Raw genomic sequence first — 17,163 nt, 5'->3', positions numbered from 1 at the left:
AACTGAATACTCTTATTCGGCAAAGGTGTCTGACACTTCACTCATTTTTGAATATCTATTCATGACCAGTTACGAACCTGACACACGGTAGTTCAATGGCATGTTGACAGATTTCCAAACACTGGGTCAATGTCCTGGGAAACCCGTTTTCTTGCATATTTTACTATTAAGCATTTCAGATTAAATTAAATGTAATTGACACCAACGTAAATTCTTTAACTTTATTTTCTATATTGTAAAACGAGATAGGTAGATGTTAAACAAATTAAACGTCAAGGTTTTCGACGCCGACGTTTAAAAATTATGCGTAGAGTTTAGGAAATGTTTTACGGAAATATGTACTGCTTGAATTCCTTACACAGATTCGGATATCCTGAAGCATCGTTTCAATAGACTCATCATTATTTGGATCAACCTCAACAATTTTTCCAATGGCAGATTTAAGGAGCTTCATTCCATCTTCGTCGTTCTCCATCTGTAGTTGAGCATAATGGTCTTCACATTCTTCGTATAGTTTTTGAGCCAGCTAGAACGAAACAATACCTACTTGGAAAATTTGTTGATTTTATTAAGTGAGAGTATATACTTGAACAACTTCGCTGGGGAGCTTGGCGAGTTTTGCAACCTGAATTCCGAAACTTTTCTCCATGACACCGGGTTTAACTTGATATAGCAATGTAAATTTGCCATTGTCTGCAATTGCATCCATATGGCAGCTTTTTACGGTTGTGAGAGTTTCGGCCATTTCAGTAATCTCGTGAAAATGTGTTGCAAATAGTGTAAAGCATTTAGTTTCCTTTAGAAGATATTCGGCAATGGACCAAGCAATGCCACATCCTTCGTACGTGGAGGTGCCCCGACCAAGTTCGTCGATAATTACTAATGACTTGTCGGTGGCGGTACGAATAATACCAGCGGTTTCAATCATCTCCACCATGAATGTACTCAGCCCTTTGCTTAGATTATCGTCGGCTCCAACTCGACCCAAAATCGAATCGACAATTGTTATCTCCGCCTCAGAACACGGAACATATGCTCCAACGTGGGCCATAAGCACAGCTACGCCCACAGATCGAATAAATGTACTTTTGCCTCCCATATTTGGACCAGTAATAATATACATAGTCGTTTCATCCTTTTGAAAGATGGCATCATTGGCAATAAAGTTAACATCTTCTTGCAGTTCCAAGCATGGATGACGCAACTGAACTAGCTTCAAACGACCTTCGCCTTCCTGGAATATTTTAGGACGGACATACGGCTCTGGCGCACTGACAGCCGCTACAGCAAAGCTCAAAAAGCAGTCAAGCTGGGCAATTAGATTATTCAACATTGTCCACGGCTCGACGTAACCTACTGCAATTCGAACGACTTCATCGACAATCGTTTTCTGTTGTTCTTCATAAGACTCTTTGGAACTAGTAAAGTCGGCACTGTAATCGGCAAGCTTTTCATTGGTGAACCTGACTCCTCCCTTGACGGCATCCAAAATCTGAAAGGGATATAATGACAGTCAGCGGTATGCTACGAATAGAGAATATATATCTTACTTGGAATTTTGTACTTTTTCGGATAATGGTCTCATCTTTGAGGGAAATCCTGAAATGGAATCCATGGTGCCCAACAAATTCCAATTTGATAGAGGTGCCTGCATTCAAACCCAATTCATCAGCAACTTTTGCAAGTAACCGTTTCATTTTACTCTCAATGTCATCCATCTGTACTTTGTACTCTTTTAGCTTGTCATCGAAGGTATGCTTCACTAAATATTCGCCCCGTTCTACGGCTTCCAAGTCAAGGATTTGTTCAACCATAGATTTGAACAACTTCAGATCTCCCAGGACATCTTTCATTGGCTCATTGATGATGTTTCTCACTGTCGGGTTTTCGAGCGTTTCTAAGAGACGTAGAACTTTTGGCATTCGTAGAACCACTTGGTACAAACGGAAGATATCCTGCAAAGAGGCTTTCTTACGGATCAGTTTATTGACGACAATGAGAATGTCCGGAAGCCGCTTCATGTGCAAATCATGTAGCTCAGATCTTGCAGAAGTACTATCGATCAGACATTCTACAATGTCGTGACGATCCTTGATGATATCGTAGCTGCGTAGTGGTTGTTTGAGCCACTGAGCCATCAGACGATGCCCCTGAGGAGTTTTGCAGCGATCGAGTACTCCTAGTATACTGTGCCATTTAAAAGCGGCTGAATTAATGTTGGCACCTGACTTTGGGAAGAGATTCAACGCAGAGACGGCAGCTGCATCCAGATGAACAAATCTATTAAAAAATTGACTCATTAGATTCGGTTTATTTATGTCTATTCATGGTTTATTTAATTAGCTTTGTGTAACTAGGTGTTGTTCATAAACTACGTATACTGTTGACTGTTGAACTCTCGCCAACTTACCACTAAATACCAGTAATGGAGTAAATATGAAGCAAATAGGTTCTTCAACTAATTCCACTTACCTGTTTAAGTTTAGCATCTTCAGTTCATAGTGGCCATGATTGGAGGATTCATTCGCTAGTTCCAAGTACCGAATGGCCACACCCAGTGCAGCTAGTGCAATTATCTTCGAGGTTTCAGGCATAGTATTGGCACTTTCTTTTTGACCTTTAGAAAATCTAAGAAGCTTGTTCAAATCCTGTATAATGTCATTCTTTTCGAGTGAGAAATCTTGCTTCTTCTTCAATGTGACAATAACGTTATTCCTCTCCAGAAGAGTTTTGATACGTTCATACTAAAAAAAAATCAAGTTAAAGCCTAAATATAAGCCATTTTAGAAAAAAATAAGATTACGTCGGCCTCCGCAGATGGAAGAATACACTCCTTTGGTCCGAGCAGCACCACTAGCGCTTCCAGTTCCGAGTAGAAGTCATTGTCGAGAAACTCAGAAACCGAAAAAACTCGATCGATGCTTTCAATGCACGCGATACCGATCACTTTCTGTTTCCCTTGCTGCTTTACATGAAGAGCCATCAACGCCGATCCTGCTACCATGTCATTATTTGTGAACAATATGTCTTCCAACTGGGATAAGTTTCCGGGTGATCCTTTAAATTCCAGCACCCAATCATTGGACGCCTTAATGGGACCCTTATTCGTATAGACCTCAACACGATAATTACGAACCAGTAAAAGGTCACGCACGAATCGTTCGAAGTTGTTTTTGCTGAGCACAACGTAGGGTACTTCAACATCCGATCCCGGAGGAGCCATGATTTTTACTACGTTTGTAGATTTGAACACACATTTGGCAACGAATTCGGCATCCGATCCATGGCAGCTGTAGTAGTCCGACCGATCAAAAAAACGCACCGTTGTGGTAGGTTTCTGGAAGTAGACAATAAGTAATGAAACATAATTATTTCTCTCTTGCCGTGCGGATCTATTTGCTTTTTGCTGAAGGAAGTGTTACTACTACGTAAAGCTACAACAAATTTAAACAGCACTTTTCAGTGGTCCACCTGTAAAATTTCTACCTTGTTCAACTCTTATTCCTCTTCGATCTTTGTTTGGACCCTACCCGCGGTAATCCTTCTTGGATATCGATTTGGAAAATTCCTCTTCGATCCTTCAGATTCTTATAGTAATGTGCTTGGAAGTCGATTTGGATAAAAATTTACTGCCACCTAAGCGCAAAATAAAGGGGCAAACTCTTGATCCTCCTTCTGATGAAATTAATTTGAGCAATCAATTTGAATTAGAATTATCCATCATCCAAGAAAAATTCTAGTAAACTTTCCCGGCTTAATGCCAAGAAGGAAAAGATTCCCCCTATTGTGATAACCACTTCCGATTTCCATGCTCTTCGCAATGTGAATATTTCCAGAATCGGGGTGACGTGGAGACCGGAAATCGTCGACCAACGCCATCTTAAACTCCAAGATGGCGGCTTTCGGTTGTAGGAAAAAAATGAAAACCTATCAAATACCCTTCAATATGGTTATTTCCGGATTCAGGGTGACGTCTTGAGACAGGAAATCAATGCCTGACGCCATCTTTAAACCCAAGATGGCGGCTTCCGGTTGTAGGAAAACTGGGAAATACTAGCAAATACCCTTCAATATGGGTATTTTCGGAATCGGGATAACGTATATAGACCGGATATCAATGTCAGACGCCATCTTGAAATCCATTATGGCTGCTTCCGGTTGCAGAAAAACTGGGAAATAATGCCAAATATCCTTCAATATGCGTATTTACGGAATCGGGGTGATGTCAAGAGACCAGAAATCAATGTCTGACGCCATTTTTAAATCCAATATGGCGGCTTCCGGACAAATATCCTTCAATATTCACGAAACGTCCATTATTTTATTCATGTGTTTCACTTATACATTTTTGCCAAAAGATCAGCCTTATACATTCCATAAGGCAAACCACATAGGTCCTATAAGAATGCATAAAAGGTATGTGTAACCGCTTATACATTTCATTTAACACATTAGCTTCATTAACTTTTTGCAAGGCGTCTGCTTATTAGTTGTCCAAGTCTACAGGCAAAAAAGTAGGTAGTGATGAAAACGTCGCTAGAACTATTCCACAACCGCCGTCAGTTTATGAGCAAAAGAAGGACGAACATTTTTTGCCTGTAGACTTGGAGACATACTTCAAGTCTCCGCGTACATCGTACGGGTTAGGCAAAAGATGTGCGTCTAACTTTAAAAACTGTCGCATTAATGGCCCTTCGCTCATTTTCAACTTCTATTCAATTTTCATACTGCCGTACTCTAACGGAACTATCCACCTACTCTCTTCTAAAGATCATTCTCTAGCTAATAAATTATCACACTAAAAAAGCTTCATGTTAGCATTTCCAACCAACTCTGAGTATTTCCCAGTTTTTCTATAACCGGAAGCCGCCATATTGGATTTCAAAATGGCGTCTGCCATTGATTTCCGGTCTTTATACGTCATCCCGATTCAAAACATACGAGTAAAGTGCGAACACTTCAGGAAGACTGGAGGAAATTTCCAAAACCTCACCCAGCGCCGTAAGTGCCAGTGATGGGGTCACGGAACTACAAATTGCTACATGCCAGCTAAATGCATGAATTGTGGTCAGGGCGTCACAATATCAGCTTCAATCGACCAAATCGATGCGACGAAGAGACTGCTGGCTTTCTTTTTCTGTTAAAGTCGAACAGCTTCGTAGCATTCTAGAACCTCAGTCGGCGTGCACAAACAAATGTTCAATCGCTTGTCTCTCTTTCTCCCGTCGCTCCATTGGTCTTCCTTTCAAGCTTCGTCGAAATGGATGAGCGAAAGAGCGCTCGACTTTGATAGTTTTCTCTTTCATGAAACACATCAACAGAGGTTTCATGACGTATATGACGGAAAATGAAATAACACATTTAAAGCATTTCTCACGTAAAAACACTTGAAGATTACACGTCATATTTCTAATTTATCTTCCATCCATATATTTATCTAAAAAAATGATCGAAAACGGGACATAACGCATTTTAAACAAATTGAAAGAGCGGCGATAGAGTGTTCGTGAAAGGGGATTGAAAGCCATAATGAAGTTCGTTTAACTAGAAAATCGACGTTATTTACATTGAAAGCGATGAGCAAAGCAACGACGAGAAGTTCCACAGCCAGCCTTTCCTTCCAAGCGTCCTTCTTTTTTATTTTCGTTTCTTGCTGATAGTCTAGCTAGGCGTTATAGAAATGAAGCGTCGAACACGTATGTATGAGAGAAACAAAACACGAGTTCATTTTAGAGCTTCGAAATTGTAGAGCCCTGATTGTGGTGATTCCTCTCACGCAAAGGACGACTGTTCTGTGAAGGAAGATCCTAAGAAATTCAAATGTTCAAATTGTGGTGAAAACCACAAATCCAATTTTTCATTTCATTTTCATTTTGCAGCGTTTGGTGAGGCAATGGGAGCGCAAGTCAATCCAAAGCCGAGGATAAAGGACGGGTAATGGCTGAATAGTCTATGCGGACCACTTGAACGCCATGGGAAAAGGAAGGGATTGAAGAGGCCGGTTATTGGGGGGTTTTGAAGAAATGACACATAGTGATGCTAAATGTAAAGAAACCGAAAATCCATCTCCCACTGATTCATCCTTTCACATATATACCAAATTGATATTTTAAAGCAATAATCAAAATAAACAGACAATACATGAAAAGGCTAGTTGCCAGTTGCCTCCTTAAGCGGACCCTCCGCATCCCAACTCTTCCGTTAATCCACCCAATGCTACTAGACTGTCTGAATTCTCCTATTTAAGTCCGCTTGATGATTATGACATCTCTAGTCCAATTTAATAAATAATTGAAATCTCTAATCTACCTACCATGCTTTATTAAGTACCTGCACTTGTGAATGTAATCCAAAATGTAACGTGTTTCAAGTTGTTTTTGACTTTGACCTATATTTAATATATATTAGTTCGTCCCAGGTGACACCTTCAACCGACTAAAATGCTTCAATCTGAAGCTAGTTTCCTATCCGACTCCCAAATTACACAGCCCTAATAAAAAAATACCATAAACGAACAATAACCCAAATAGTCGAACTTTTCCACAAATGGTTTGGATGATACCCCAAACACGTCGTTAAGGAAAATAACCATAACAAATTTATTAGGGAGGGTACATGCTTCAACCACGCTCACACGTTTCCACTATGTCGCACCACAAAAATACGTATGGTTATGTCACAATAGAAGCACGCCACAGTGGAAATCCCGAGCCATAGTTCAAACACTTATCTCAAATCAAAATGAAGCACATATAAGACTAGCCGCAATACCATGCACAAAAATGGCGTTCAACATTGTTCCCTGAGTAATACCTCAATGAAAACAACAACGAAAGCCTGTCACGCAAGTACACTGTACACAAACATCATCCTCTGATCGAATGAAACCTCAGACCATTCAAAACAAAACACCGAAATCGCTTTTTCGAATGATAGCTACAACCGGATGACGGTTGTTTTGAAATCAGATAATTTCCTCTCGAATACAGGATGAAACTTGTTATGAGAAGGGATAGAGCCTTCAGTTGAAATGCGTAATGCTCTCTGCAGAATGTCTGTCATACTAAATGGAAATGCATATGGTATTGGTTCAGCCCCATAACGCAAATCGTTCAAAACGATGATGTAAATAATTCTATCGAACGTCATTTGCTGATCTGAGCTGACAAACAAGGTGGAAGCATATGCATCGCTATCAGAGCTGTTACGAACATAGGTAAAGGATGAAAACCAATGTTTGACTAATTCGTGATGGAGGAGGTTGTCTCCACCACGAAAATTTTTTGTATGCATAATGGAATGGCTTATAATGGCTATTCAGTATGGAATTGTAGATTATCAAATTATAAATCTAATTAAAAGCACTTGCATGTCACACTATTCTTAAATGTTTGTCCTCTGAGTGCCGTATGTTTTATAGCTGATTTTCAAACGAAAATAATCCTGTATTTGGATGACAGTCATATGGATGTTCATCATCTGACGACGAATTCAACCATAAGAAAATCATCCGAAATTCGAATGCATATTGTTAAAGGGCTCGAGCAATGCAATAATCATTCGAAGTATTGCGGATGTTTTGGTTCAGTGTAGAAGGAGCACCGTTGGGCACCCTCTGAAATATTTCAATAGTACAACCAAAGATAAATACTAAGATGAAACTGTCGGAAGAAAAACTTTCTATTTTATTGTCCTCTTTCACGGTCCCTTTCATCCAATGAATACCCCCCGTATTCAAGGTAATTTTGTGGTTTTGCTGCCCCCTCGGTACAGATGAAATTTTGCGCTCATTTTCATCAAAACAAACACACCTAAATCAGAGATGTCCCATTTTTTAATTACTCGATTAACAACTTAGGGGCTGTCCATAAACTACGTAGACAGTTTAGGGGGGGGGGGGGGTTTGGCAACTATCCACGGCCCATACAAATTTATTTTTTGTATGGACAATTGTCTACGTAGGGTGAGGGGGGGGGGTCTATAATCCCAAAAAAAAACTGTCTACGTAGTTTATGAACAGCCCCTTATCGATTATTTTTTGTTCGCTGTACTGCCATTTTTCCACCAATGAGAGTGCAGCACATGTTTGAAACGATCGGTGAGGATCCTCTGGAGATGTTAATCCTTATATCAGCACGATATAACCGATTACAAATATTTTACTTTTCGGTTCGTTAATCGATTAATCAATTATTCGTAAGAAAATCGGCCATCACTAGATGCATGTGAAACGTCATTTCAAATATAAGGACCGTACATAAATAATGATACAATTTGAAAGGGACCGGTGCTAATCACAAATTACGTCCCCACGGTAACTGAAATAAACACGAGTGTTCACCGGTTGGTATAACTCCCCTGCAATCCATCCGCGCCAAAATAAATAAAACAAGAGTGATTTGCGGCAAAACCCACCAGTATCGCACCCAACGTCAGTGCCTACACGTAAGCGTACCACAACGCGGCTCTCAAATAAAGGAGTAACAAGTGTGATACTATCATTTCAGGCTAGAACTTTGGTTATCTTATGCAATGGTTCATCAGAGAGGGGAAGCTCAGTAATCCTCATCGCATGCTCATGACGCTATTCTGTCACGACATGAGCCAACGATGCCGGACCTAAACCAACCGTCTCCAACGCTCCACTATGAAGCATAAGATTAGGCATGCCCATCAACGTCCAGGTTAAAAAACTAGCCAAGGGGAGGGAAAAACCACAAATCCATTTTTTGGGAATGTAAGACTCGCAAAGCGATCCTACAATCTCGTTCTAAGCGACAGGTAAGAAACGCTCCACGTTCCCGATCAGGTACAAATTCCTCTGCTGTTAATAACGGTCAGCGAGGAACAAATTCTACATTCGTACCCGTAGGTACAAATATCACCCCTGCTTCAAATTTTTCATCTATACCTACTCCCCTCGCTGCTAACAATGTTCAGCGAGTTTATTTGTTTATTTGATCACCATCTTCGACTACGTCGTACAGACTCATTACTTAAAACCTAATTTAATCTAAACGCCTTATTCTAGCACTAAACACATGTTTGGTCAAAATAAAATCAAACTCGCTACAAACATCATTAAAGGAACGCAAACAAGAATTAAAACAATTATTGAATCCAAAGTTCGTTCTGTGAAATGGAATTGCAAGTAACGGGGAATTACGGAATCGTCGAGGAGGAGTATTCCATGGAATCAGTTCCAGAAGTTCAGGACAGTCCACGTTTCCTGTTATGAGGTCAAAGATAAACAGTCGTTGCAATTTGAGACGCCTGGCAGAGAGGGATTCCAAATCAATCAGCTTGCATCGGTCGGGATAACTTGGAAGATTGACTGGATCATTCCAGGGGAGCTGACGCAATGCAAACCTTATAAAACTTTTCTGAATCCTTTCAACCGCAAGGATATGCGTAACGTAAAATGGAGACCAAACCGGGGAAGCCTATTCTAAAATGCTGCGAACCAGCGAGCAGAATAGCGTCTTGAGACAATAAACATCGGTGAAACCAGAAGCATGACGACGAATAAAACCAAGCACAGTAGGGGAAAAGTTGGCTTCGGCAATACCTTAACCTATTATCGTCAGGGGGGTAAACAAAGTCCTAGAGCACTCAAATTTGGCAAATAGTTGCTCTGAAACACAATGTATCCACATGCCAAAATTGAGCTCTCAAGGACGTTGTTTACCCCCCTGACGATAATAGGTTAAGGTATTGCCGAAGCCAACTTTTCCCCTATATGCTTTAGCAGTTACGATGTTTATGTGTTCGTTAAACCTTAGCTTCGAATCGATCGTAATACCTAGATCGCAGATTGAAATTGCACGTTCTAGAGAATCCGGCCCCATGTAATATTGATGGTGAATAACGTTGTTGCAGCGAGTGAAGGATATTACACTGGAGTCGCTTTTTACGCGGGTGATACGTCCCGCGTAAAAAAAAAACCGCGTAAAAAAAACCGCGTAAATTCCGGAATCCGCGTAAAAAAAACCGCGTAAATTCCGAAATCCGCGTAAAAAAAAACCGAGTGAAAAAAGACCGTGTAAGAAAAAACCGCGTAAAAAGCGATATACCGCGTAAATTCTGAAATCCGCGTAAAAAAAAAACCAAAATCCGCGTAAAAAAAAACCGCGTAAATTCCGGAATCCGCGTAAAAAAAAACCGCGTAAATTCCGAAATCCGCGTAAAAAGCCGTGCTGACTGTTGGAGATGATCGGTGCAGCAGCTCTGTACAAAACGGTGTGGATCACTTTCTCAAATACCTTACTTAGACTACAAAGTATGGATACACCTCGATAATTGGTGACACACTTGTAGCTTCCGGATTTATGGATCGGTACTATGGACGCCATTTTCCATGCATTTGGGAACGTTCTGTCTTGGAGCGAACGGTTGAAAACAGCAGCGATGGGCGTCGCCAGCGTAGCGGCGCAGTTAATGGAGCTACCTATGCTGCTATTGCAACGGGTAGAAATCAAAATACTAACCAACGTAATTCTAACGGAAATTTTGACAATTTTGACTTAGGAAGCATTACTGCTCCTAAAATGGAATTTTTACAGAATTCATTAATTGACATGATTTCTGATATGCTTAAATCTAACTCCATGTTTGATGCTATTCAAACTGGAGTAAAATTTGCCAATAATATTGTCATGACTTTAAAATTCAGTAATGGATTTTAAAGCATTAAACATTTTAAATTGGAATGCTCGATCTCTTAAAGATAATGAAGACGAGCTATTTAACTTTTTGAGAGTTCATAACGTGCATATTGCCGTTATAACTGAAACGTTCCTTAAACCTGACCATAAGGTTAAGAAGGACTCAAATTATTTAATTTATAGAAATGATCGTCTTGATGGACCCTGTGGTGGCGTTGCCATCATTGTTCATAGACGAATAAACATAAAATTCTTTCTTCATTTGAAACCAAAGTTTTTGAAACTTTGGGAGTTTCTGTTGAAACAAAATTTGGACAACTTACGTTTATAGCTGCCTATTTGCCATTCCAATGCGTAGGCCAGCAAAAGAATTTTCTCAAGGGTGACCTCCAGAAACTTACCCGTCATAGGTCTAAATTCTTCATTATTGGTGATTTTAATGCAAAACACCGCTCATGGAATAATGCTCAAAGCAATTCCAATGGTAATATTCTGTTTGATGATTGTTCTGCAGGTTATTACACTATTCAATATCCAAACAGCCCAACATGCTTTTCTTCTGCAAGAAATCCCTCAACTATTAATTTGGTCTTAACTGATTTATGTCAACTTTGAAGCCAATTGGTTACCCATGCTGATTTCGGTTCTGATCACCTTTCAGTAACTTTTGAAATATCCCAAGAAATAATTTGTAATCCCAACAGCTCTACTTTCAATTACCATAGAGCTGATTGGGAGCAGTATCGAACATTTATGTAATATAACTTCGATCCAAACATTCCTTTGCAAACCAAAGATGAAATTAATTATGCTCTTGAATCTCTAACTACTTCTATAGTTGAAGCAAGAGCTGCCTCAGTACCAAAATGCGAGGTTAAATTCGATTCAATTATAATAGACGACGATCTTCAGCTCTTGATCCGTCTTAAAAATGTCCGCAGGAGACAATATCAAAGAACACGCGATCCTGTCATGAAAGTTATCTGGCGGGATTTGCAAAAACAAATTAAAAAGCGATTCTCTGCCCTGAGGAACAAAACTTTTGAAAATAATGTTTCTAAATTAGACCCGAGTTCCAAACCCTTTTGGAAACTCACAAAAATTTTGAAAAAACCTCAAAAGCCTATTCCAGCGCTTAAAGAAGGTGGTAAAATTTTGATCACAAATTTGGAAAAAGCTCAGAAACTTGCTAAGCGATTCGAGAGTTCCCATAATTTCAGTTTGGGTCTTACTAGTCCTACTGAGAATCAGGTTGCTCGGGATTATCTGAATATTTTCACTCGGGAAAATATTTTTGAGGATTCCTGGGGGACTAATTTGGACGAAGCGAGGTCTATAATTAAAAAGTTTCATAATATGAAAGCTCCAGGTGATAATGGAATTTTCCATCTTCTTCTTCTTCTTCGCATTTTCAAGCTTATTGCTTATCGCATATTAGCTTATTGCGTGCTCTCAACTTAGTGTTCTAGATGCACTTCCACAGTTATTAATTGAGAGCTTTCGATGCCTGTACCATTTTTGCATTGGTATAATGGTGTGGCAAGTCCAATCATACTTCTATGCCCAGGGAAGTCGAGAAATTTTCCAACCCGAAAAATTCCTAGACCGAACCGGGAATCGAACCCAGCCACCTCCAGCATGGTCTTGCTTTGTAGCTGTGCATTTACCGACTGAGCTAAGGGAGGCCCTTTTGGAATTTTCAATATCCTCATCAAAAAACTCCCAGAGAGTACATTGTCTTTCTTGGTAAAATTATTTAACAGATGTTTCCATTTAGCATACTTTCCTGATAAATGGAAAAATGCAAAAGTTGTTCCAATTTTGAAGCCGGATTAACATCCAGCTGAAGCTTCTAGTTACCGTCCAATAAGTTTGCTTTCTTCAATAAGTAAACTTTTTGAAAAGATAATTTTAAATAGAATGATGCATCACATCCATACGAACTCAATTTTTGCAGATGAGCCGTTTGGATTTCGCCATGGGCATTCAACTACTCATCAACTCTTAAGAGTTACCAATTTAATTCGTTCAAACAAATCTGAAGGCCACTCAACTGGAGTTGCTTTTCTAGACATAGAAAAAGCATTCGACAGTGTTTGGCATGAAGGTTTGATTGCTAAATTGAAAAAAGTTTAATTTTCCATTTTATATTATGAAATTAGTTCATAATTATTTAACTGACAGAACTCTGCAGGTAAATTATCAAAATTCCAAATCTGATCGACTACCTGTTAAGAGCAGGAGTTCCTCAGGGTAGCATTCTTGGGCCTATATTGTATAACATTTTCACTTCGGACCTCCCTGATTTGCCTACCTAGTACCTAGTAATCACATATAGTGATGGAGTTCCACTTTCCTGGTCAAACCAAGTGAAATATCTTGGATTAGTACTTGACCAAAAATTAAAACTTTTAAAGATCACATTGTATCGTCTTATAAACAGGAAATCCATTACAAACTGACGAATAAACTTCTAATATTTAAACAAGTTTTTAGACCGGCCATGCTTTACGCTGTGCCAATATGGTCTAGTTGTTGCACTACCAGAAAAAAAGCACTTAAAAGGATTCAGAACAAAGTTCTGAAGATGATTTTGAAGTTGCCTCCCTGGTGCAACACCGCGAATTTGCAATGCTTTTCTTCATCAATGACATTATTTCACATCGCATAGAATCATCAGAAATACTTTCACAATTAAACTTCTACACACCCTGTCGGCATCTAAGAACACGAAAATTATTCTCAGAAAAATCACACAGAACAAATTACGCAAAAAATGGCCCCTTCATTCGAACGATGCGACAGTATAATCTACACTGTGAAGTCATTAACATCACTATGTCAAAAGAAGAAATTAAAACCCGACTAAAACATAATAGAAATAAAGCATAGTATGTAAGTAAAACATTGTAACCAGGCTTGTAATTGCTCATTACAGCTAAAATGCTATTTTTCGTAATTATGAAACTATGAGGTACTATAATGATAATTTTAATTTGTAAGAGGTAAGAAGAGGTGGAAAAGTTTGTGTATGACATATAAAATTTGTCAATTTTGCTATCAGAAGGTCACAACTAGCGATTTTATCATCGATGATTGCTCGCTCATCGCGTTGCTCATCGTTATTGTGGCCCTCTGAAAGCTAGATTGACAGGTTTTATGTGTCATACACACACTTTACCTTCTCTTCTTGCATCTTGTAAATAACAATCTAAAGTAGACTACATACAGTGGTTACAATCAAGCTTGCTAATGCTCATTACAGCTAAAATAATATAATGAGATAATATCTCATAACATCATAAATCCGAAAAATAGTACCTATTTTAGCTGTAATGAGCATTTTACTTGACGAAATAAATAAATAAATACAAAATGTACTCCATATAAGGGAAGTATGGGAGGATAACTGGAATTTTCAGGAAAATCCTGAAGAAAGTTCCTAAGGTTATTCCGATAAGACAATGAGATTCCAAGTCAATAATTGTGAGGTAAGCTCCAGGATTCCGCAGATACTCATGAGGAATAATTCAAGGCTATTTCAACGAAAATTATGGAGAAATTTATGCTATATCCTACTTACATCTGGTAACATCTTGAAAAATTTAATGAAATTTTTTTGTTGATTCGTATCTGCAAGAAACAGTTTTATGTAACAAAGTAAATAACACGAAAAATAAAATCGACAAATCTTACCTAGATTGAGACACTTCAGCGGTTTAAGATAAGCCATTTTTCGGTTTTTTTAGAGAGCGTCAGTAAATTCAAACTTTATTAAACTACTTCAAAATAAACTCACACGAGAAACAAACTACAAACCAAACGGAAACAATGTAAACAACATTCGATTTAAACTAAACTTCACACTAGTCAAGCTGAACATTGCATTAGGTCCTAAGTAACATTGATAGATTCTCTTCGTCAACTTTCTTAACGGCCATGTAAGGACATTCCTAGGTATATTCAGCACGCAAATCGATAAATAAAAAAAAAACTTTATCTAGCATCTAATACGACAAACACAAAAAGGAAGGGCTATGGGTTTGAGTTATTGACGAAAGAGTAAAAGTCGACGAAGTGAATCGATCAATGTTACTCAGGACCTAATGCAATGTTCAGCTTGCAGTCTGGAGTGTGTGAAGAAAATGCGCGCGCGTACACGGTCTAGCCAGCAAAAAAAAATACGCGCGCGTGTACACACTATTTCAAAACTCCCCAAATTTGGGTAGAATCCACCCAGATCGGTCAAAACAGAACCTACCCAAAAATGGGTAAACTGTGTTGGGAGTGACAAGTTGACAAATGAACAACGTCGATCGAATTTATGTCAAAGTTGTTCATCAAAATTTTGTCAACTTGTCACTCCCAACACAGCTTACCCATGTTTTACCGATCTGGGTGGATTCTACCCAAATTTGGGTAGTTTTGAAAAAGCGTGTTCATTTTCTATATGTCGGTAAGATAAAAGTCCCCAAAAGTAAGTTCTTTTCACTCATCTCGGCACTACAGCGCAGGAACCCAAAAGTAGGTAAAGCAAGTCAAAGTAGCTTTCGTTTACTTGTGTGCAATTCGTATGAAATTTTCCACTTGCATTCTACTAAAAAATTAATTCAGTGCCAACATTTCAAAGGGGCGTAATTGCTTTTGTAAACAATGACTTTAGCCGTCAATTTCTCGCGAATGAAATCTTACCTCTCCAAAATTACAATGCGAGCTGGTAGAGGAAACATTCCTCTACCTGCTGGTGTCATTATTTTTCATGAGTGAGCTTTTATTCGCGGGAAATCGACGGCTAAAGCCATTGTTTACAAATGCAATTACGCCCCTTTGAAATGTTGGCACTGAATTTAGTTGTACCCAAAAGTAGGTAAACATGATTATACGTAACGTTGGGTTCCCACACTTTACTACCCCTGTTGGGTGGTTTTGCCGACACCGACTCTAGTCAAAAGTAGGTAAAATGATCTGGACGTTTGGACTTTTTTGTTACCGTGTATAAAACGTCAATAAATCTAGCGTTCAGAATCATAACGGCCTAACTGCGATGATCGATTCTCTTCATCGATTTTTTCTTCGCATCACTACACTGAAGCAAAACTTCACGCAATCGTCATTAACGAAATCCTTTAAATTTCCGAGAGTAGAAGTTAAATTTATTAGTAATGGTTCACGTAGAATAAAGTATCATCGAAATAAAAATATTTGAGGTAAAAATCAACGTAAACTCAGTTTGTTCTGGCCACAAAAATAAAATAGGTTGATTCAATCGTACGTTATGTTCAAAGTAATGTGATATTAATGTTTAAAATAAAAATCATTATACGTTTATTTTAAAAATAATAGAGTTGAAAATAAACGTGAATATTTTTGTTTGATTTGACAGCTTTGTAAACAAAAATAAATATTTTTATTTAAAACATGATTTTAGAATGTATCTAAAAAATATATATTTATTTATTATTATAAATCATCAATGCAAGAGAAATTAAAACGTTCGTTTCCAATCAACCTGACACACTCAAGCTGGGAAGACAGTTGTAAACCAAATGCGATTCTTCCACAATGCAACGTTTTCGAAACATGGCATCAATGCTGGTACCCGGCGTTTGATGACTGTATCATGTCTCTACATAGAACATCTCATCCAGGAGCCAGTCCTATCTTTCGTACAGGAATATAACTGATAGGAATTCTTCCAATCAGAGTATCACCAGCTCCATTGTCTCTTCGTCCAGCTCTTGATCTAATCCGGTCAGTACCAAAAACTTCAGACCGTGCGAAATGCCTAGTGAAATTACCACCATCTTCTGCGCCTTTATTGTCGCCGCCAACCAATTCCGCTTGGCCAGGTCCCACTGGAGAATGATTCCATTCTTATTCGTCACGTCCAGAAACCGATCATCGTCAGTCAAACACAGACATGGTGACAAAAGCTGTCAAATACAATGGATTTTGATATTGTTGAAATAAACATGCATTTAAATTTAATTCAAACATAAATATTTTCGTTTTAAACATGTTTTCAATTTACTTATATGTTTTTTAATATGTTTAGGGTATAAACATTTATATTTTTGATATAAATGAACAAAATTCGTATCCGTGTTAAGTTAAATTTATGTAAAAATTAAGTTTAAGTTATGTTAGAATTAATCAAGTTGAGATAAATTGTTATGAAGGTTTAGTTAAAGGTATGTCAAAGCTAAGTTAAATTAATTAATTGAAGTTAAGTTAAGGATATGTTAAAGTTACGTTAGATATGTTCAAGTTATGTTAAAGTTGATTTAAAGTTAATTTAAATTCAGGTTAAAATTGAGATAGTTAAGTAAAACGTATAATAATATCCCGTTCACATTACAGCCTATATCACGTAATATAGGCTGTCTTGCAATGAGCAGTCATACATAGGATTTCCAGTGAAAACTAGATGTACGAGTGCTCATTGCAAGACAGCGTATATCACGTGATATACGCTGTAATGTGAACGGTGTATAAAGTT

General features: G+C 38.3%; 1 protein-coding gene across 1 annotated transcript; it reads right to left on the bottom strand.

Annotated features, from left to right (window-relative positions):
- Positions 1-254: 254 nt before the first annotated feature.
- spel1 (DNA mismatch repair protein spel1) lies at positions 255-14,468 on the bottom strand. Its single transcript, XM_065233809.1, has 7 exons — positions 14,361-14,468; positions 14,248-14,297; positions 2,804-3,337; positions 2,473-2,744; positions 1,551-2,280; positions 587-1,492; positions 255-526 (listed from the first exon to the last, which is right to left on the bottom strand). The coding sequence occupies exons 1-7, from the start codon at positions 14,395-14,397 to the stop codon at positions 302-304; spliced, it is 2,754 nt and encodes a 917-aa protein (XP_065089881.1). The 5' UTR covers positions 14,398-14,468; the 3' UTR covers positions 255-301.
- Positions 14,469-17,163: the final 2,695 nt, after the last annotated feature.

The sequence above is a fragment of the Ochlerotatus camptorhynchus genome, unplaced genomic scaffold, assembly GCF_037179485.1.
Source record: "Ochlerotatus camptorhynchus isolate MF236.1 unplaced genomic scaffold, CSIRO-AGI_Acam_v1.1 ptg000417l, whole genome shotgun sequence".
Taxonomy (NCBI): domain Eukaryota; kingdom Metazoa; phylum Arthropoda; class Insecta; order Diptera; family Culicidae; genus Ochlerotatus; species Ochlerotatus camptorhynchus.
Note: the sequence above shows the minus strand (reverse complement) of the source record. Positions and strands in the feature narration are given on the sequence as shown.